At 34.6% G+C, this 5,752-nt stretch overlaps 1 protein-coding gene across 1 annotated transcript in view; it reads right to left on the minus strand.

The window, feature by feature from the left end:
- The window catches only part of LOC117406800 (phosducin-like protein 3), a 13,947-nt gene extending 9,489 nt beyond the window's left edge, over window positions 1–4,458 (minus strand). The window contains exon 1 of the mRNA XM_034011118.3: window positions 4,183–4,458. Within this exon, the coding sequence (XP_033867009.1) occupies window positions 4,183–4,188 (6 nt within the window). The 5' untranslated portion in view covers window positions 4,189–4,458. The remainder of the gene's footprint in view (window positions 1–4,182) is intronic.
- Window positions 4,459–5,752: the final 1,294 nt, after the last annotated feature.

The raw sequence follows: 5,752 nt of genomic DNA on the forward strand, positions 1-5,752 counted from the left end.
TACGGCTGCAGTAACTAAGAGGCCTGCATTAGAGCTGAACAATAACATGATTATGTGAAATGCGTGGTTGTCGCATCAGGGAGGGGAAAAAAAAAACAACAACAAACAAACAAACAAACAAACAAACAATGGACATGACCCTTTCAAACACATAGATTTCTACCAAGCGTAATAGTGCCATCTCAGAAGAGTCCAGAAAAAAAGGAGAAAGCCTTGCTCAATATGCAAAAAAATCTGCAAAACTTGACTAAGAGCTGCAGCTGTTTTTAGCAATTTTAAATAAACACTGCGGTGTTAATTAAAAGTAATATGGTATCAAGTAAAACTGTGTTGTTTCTTTCTGTGGTCAATAATTAGCTTTATAATTGAATCCTACACTTTGACTTAGTTTAGTGGCCTTGGTGCCCTCTACAAATTTATTGAACTGAAGGCAAAAAGTAAACAAACCATGCATAGTGATCTCTATGGAAGGCCATCTAGGTCAAAAATGTGTTGTGCTGCTTTAAAGCAAGTCAGAATCTCACGTCTCACTTAAAACAGTGCCCAACTTGCTGGAAATGTTGTGTAGTGATTTTCCTATAGATTGTACATGTTATATATTTTTTGTTGCGACTTTGTTATGTGGAATGTAATAAACGAGAACCAGAACGGTGAGTTTCTTCCCACTTCGTTTTACAACACCATTTCCACGTTTCTTATATTTGAAGTGTTTCAAGTAAAATTTCAGTTTTCGTTTGCTTGTTCAGCTACAAAAAGGCAGAAGTAAACCTCATGTTATTACTTTATGAAAACATTCTACGGCCACAGTTTACTGCGAAGAAACAGCAATGGCAAGGAATTAAAATAAATAAATAAATAAATAAAATGCAGTGTCAACTTATTATTTATTTCGGGAATAAACAACACAACGTTTAACTTGAACGCTATAAGGCTTCCTCTGTTTTGTAGTAAGGCCTACACAACTTATTATTTACTCCTGGGATATTTTTCTACTTTAATGTGTTACATATTGTCACGCCCCCCTGCCCCTGCTGCTATGCTGTCTCTGCCTGCGTTGTGAGCAATATAATGGCTTTTTGAAAACAAATATCTGAACGGATAACTAAATTATAAGCGAATATCCGAACATGAAAATCCTGTGTTCATCCCAGCACTCATTTTTTTTTTATATTACATGACACAGAGCTCAAGGAAATTAGCTAAATCCACAGCCTCAATATCACAGCCTCTGTCCCTTCACCTACAACAGGAAACAACAACGCAAGGAGAGAGCAGGCGTCCACAACAGTGGGCTGAGGGATTTTTGTTGTGCATCATTTTCTGGCGTCAAAAGAAAGGCTCATTAAGTCACTCTTGCTATTAATCGATTAGATTTTTTTAAAAGTGACATTTGAAGGCAAGTAGTTTTGGTAGGAATAAATGTCAAAAACTACCAAGCCTATGTCAGGCTGTTTAGAATGTCAGGCATTTCCATCTGTGGACTATTAGAAGTATGTACTGCAACACAGTATCAATCTAGAGAGTTATTAGGTGGCACAGGTTGATACATTTAACCTGTGGCATTCTAGCAATATCAGGAATGCCTATGGACTGTTAGAAGTATCAACTACAACAAAGTATCAATCTAGGTATTAAGTAGGTCACACAGATTGATAACTTGTGTCATTCTATCGCTCTTACAGTTAACCCTTTTGTGGCCAGCGTAAATGTTTCTAAGTGGAAGGAGTATACAGTAAATGATTGAGGGGCACATTTTTACACATTACTTGTACTTTGTATTTATGTTAAGTTGTTGAAGGGCACTGGTCTATTAAAACCCATAAGTGAAAGAGCTGATCTTCATTGTCTGTTTGTTTTTTGCATGTGATAGGTGAATAAAATATGTTGAAATTCTATTCATTTTGAGGTCTTATAAACTCCTATGCATTACTATATATTGATGGACATTATATAAGCAAATGAGGTGTCCTTTTTTTGGAATACCATGTTCCTTCTCAAAGATGTGTTTTAATATTAATCTTTAATAAAGGAAAACATCTGCTTTAATGAATTTTCATGTACCTATTTCAGTGCAATGTAGTTTCTTCATTGTGATAAAGAAATAAGTTTTTTTGAAAACATTTACATTTTATTTCTGTTTATAAATAATAATGTTTTCTGGGGAGAGTCAAAAATACATTAAATTTGATTCATATACTACTCTTAAATGAACTCACGATCCAGTTCTGGTGTACTTTTTTTATGGTAAACTGAGCATGACCTAGAAACTGGGCTGTCATTTTTAACAGCAGAACATCCCAAAAACTGGGCTGAATTCAGAAATGCAGAAGCCCAGAATTTGGGACGTGCCTGAGAACAGGACAGTCAAGTCCATATGTAAATTCCATTAGAGATAAACCAATATCCTGTAACAAAACTATAATGCATGCATAGTGAAGCAAAAATGTAACTTTCTGTGAATTAACCATGCATTAAGCACCATGTAAAATAAAAAAAAGGGGGGTAACATTCCCACTAGTGGATCATTTTAATTAGAATTTTTTATACTATAAATAACCTGGCCGGGAGTTTAAGTCGGGAGGTTATTTTAAAGCGACAGACAAGAAAACCAAGTGCGAGAAGGAGAGCTGGTCGGGCGAGGGGAAGAGGGAATGGGCTTGCCCCAGTTTCTGCTGCCAGAGTGGTGCTGAAGCATCTCATCTCCCGGAGAAAGCCGCAGCTCCTCTCGCAGCAAAAAAGTAAATACATTATATAAGACAAGCAGGTAATAGGCCTAATATTTATTTTGTTATAAAACGAATGCTGAATAAGATGTCTGTGTTATAAAGTGCCAGCGCAGCTTTTCTTCAGTTCAGATACTGTACCAAAAGGGAGAGACAGAAAAGGAAGTTAGACACCGGTACTGTATTTACTGTAGAAATATTGCATGAGTCAGTAGGAATTGGGGGACATGCTGTTGGAGCGTTATATCCGAGAGCCTTATAGCGAGGGAGTACTGTATATAATTTGAGGCAATAAACTTTATTGCCTTGCAGTGAAGTACCTTACCATAACAAAACTTGTTTTAAAACATGTTTATATCAATGAGGATAACTAAAAGTAACTTTATTATATATATATATATATATTATATATATATATATATATATATATATATATATAATTCATATCTAGCACAGGTAATGGAAATCATAGAGATAGAACATCAGGTAATGTACTATATTAACAAAAGACTCAAACACTGCACCATCAGCAGTAAAGTTTTCACTATTATCAATGCTTATTTCCATTACCTGTGTTGTATAAAAATGCATTAATGAAGTTACATTTAGTTATCCTCGTTTATATAAACGTGTTAAAGCAAACACTTTTCTTCTTGTGAAGTACTGCACTCAAACGCAATAAAGTACATTGGCTCAAATAATACAAATGCATTGCTGTTTATGCTATTTAAAGATTGTTTGTGGTACTTTGTGGCTTTGAGATATCTATATGGAAGGATATATATATATATATATATATATATATATATATATATATATATATATATATATATATATATATATATATATATATATAAATGTAGTGTGCCAATTATTTTAACTAAGGAGTACTGAAGGTTCAGTGGGCGCCCGCTTTTGAGCACACTGGGCGCTTGCCCAGCAGGGTTCGCTGCAGCGCGGATGAGGAGAAACAGTCCCTGCCAATTTTTGCCTCTCTCCCTATCCCTTCGGAATCCCCAGCTAAGTGGGGGTTTACTTATAACCAGATTGCCCTTATCTTTATCTTCAGATAATAATAATAATAATAATAATAATAATATAAACTTGTATGGAAAGAAGAATTTTTTTTTTTTTTTTTAAATGAACTCGCCCAAGTCAGAATTAATTTAGGCTTGTAAGCTGTTGCAAAATCTAACCCATCTCAGTCTGGAAGGCCAAAGATGTAACTGTCATCACGTTCAATGTATTACTGTCTGTAACCCAATGTATTTTAGTTGAATATTGAATATCACCAAAACTGAACACCACGTATAGTTTATTTCTAATAAATTGGTAGTCTGCACATTTTCAGTAACACAGACAACTAGAAATAACTAGTAAAGGGTACATGACGAGACTCGCATAGTTCGTATATTAATTTCGACATTAACTTAATATTTAATATAATTTATACACCCACCTGCATTATATGTCCTCCCGACCACAGTCACGCTGCGTTACTTTGCTTCAGAGAAGGAAGTGAAAAGGACATTCCACAAACACGCCCGACAAACGTAATGCCAACTGCTTTGAATACGTTAGCAACAACTCACAATTTATTTCTTTTTTTAAATAATTGTGACCAAAAAACCCCCCGTCTAATTCTACACCACAAGTAGAACGTCTGTAAGCATAAAGCTGTAATCGTGGAAGAACGTGTGTGTTGCTGAAATGGCAGTTGTTGTTATGTGGGGGAGTCGTACATATGTAACACCAATTTCCTGTAACTCCACAGCGCAGTACAGTATGTCCATAAAAGGAGTGAGAGTAAAACAGACCAAATCTGGGAGCAGCAGCTGCATAGGAACCCAGAAGCAGCACACGAATCAACAGCTGAAAGTGAACTGAGAGGAATTTCACCAGAGTAGACGAAAAAATTCTGCAGAACTGAATGAAAACAGAGCACTAAAATATGTTTTAAAAACGAATCTATCTATCTATCTATCTATCTATATATATATATATATATATATATATATATATATATATATATATATATATATATATAGCAGACAAAAATATTGGCACCCTACAAGTATAACGTGTTAAATGCTTAGTGAACATTAGCCACTAATTAACATGACAGAGATAAAAACAAACAATTTATGTTAGTTTAACAAACAATATAAAAAAATACAATATTTGTTCATGACAAAAGTATTGGCACCCCTGCTTTTGTGACCTTCTTTTGCTTTTATTATGGCTTTCAGATGCTTATAAAACTTAACCAGTGTGTTACATCTTGTTGGTGGAATTTAGTCTTGCATATTTCCTTCAGGTCAGACAGAACACAGTGCTTGGCTACAGATTTTTTCAGATCAGTCCAAAGCATTTCTATTGGATTAATATCTGGTGATTGCGCAGACCATTCCAGAACTTTTATCTTTGTTTTCTTCAAGAATTCCATAGTTGACTTAGCTGTATGCTTTGGGTCATTCTTGTGCCAATCAGCCTACAAGCAGATAGTATCATTGTTTTGATACAATATTTTGATACATGGCTGCATTTTCATTCCATCACATGAATACATGAATGCCCCCCCCCCCCTATTTTTTCTCCAAACATACATGCACAATTTCTAGTAGGTAATGTATTTGGTTTGCTTTGAAAAAATCAAAACCTAACCTGCTCCTCCGCTCCTATTTCTAAGAAACCTGAATAATCTTGAGGGAACAAACATTTTATTTGAATCAGATGTCATGAGTAAATGAATAACACATCATTGGACACACTAAATAATAATAAAAAAAACGGTTGTGTTACCAGTCGTTAAATTGTTTACATTTTCAAAACTGGAGTTACATGTTTATAAGTCTTTGGCAAGACTGACATTTAAAAATCAAGCATACAATTGCATGTACTGTATGTATGCATGTTTCTCTGTGTGTACAGTATTTTTGTTACATGTTGTATTTTTCACAAGCTGGATATGTATACATTTTACATTAGTCATGCATTATTTTATAACTCTTGTACATTCTATAACTACA

This window comes from Acipenser ruthenus, chromosome 8, assembly GCF_902713425.1.
Source record: "Acipenser ruthenus chromosome 8, fAciRut3.2 maternal haplotype, whole genome shotgun sequence".
NCBI classification, from domain to species: domain Eukaryota; kingdom Metazoa; phylum Chordata; class Actinopteri; order Acipenseriformes; family Acipenseridae; genus Acipenser; species Acipenser ruthenus.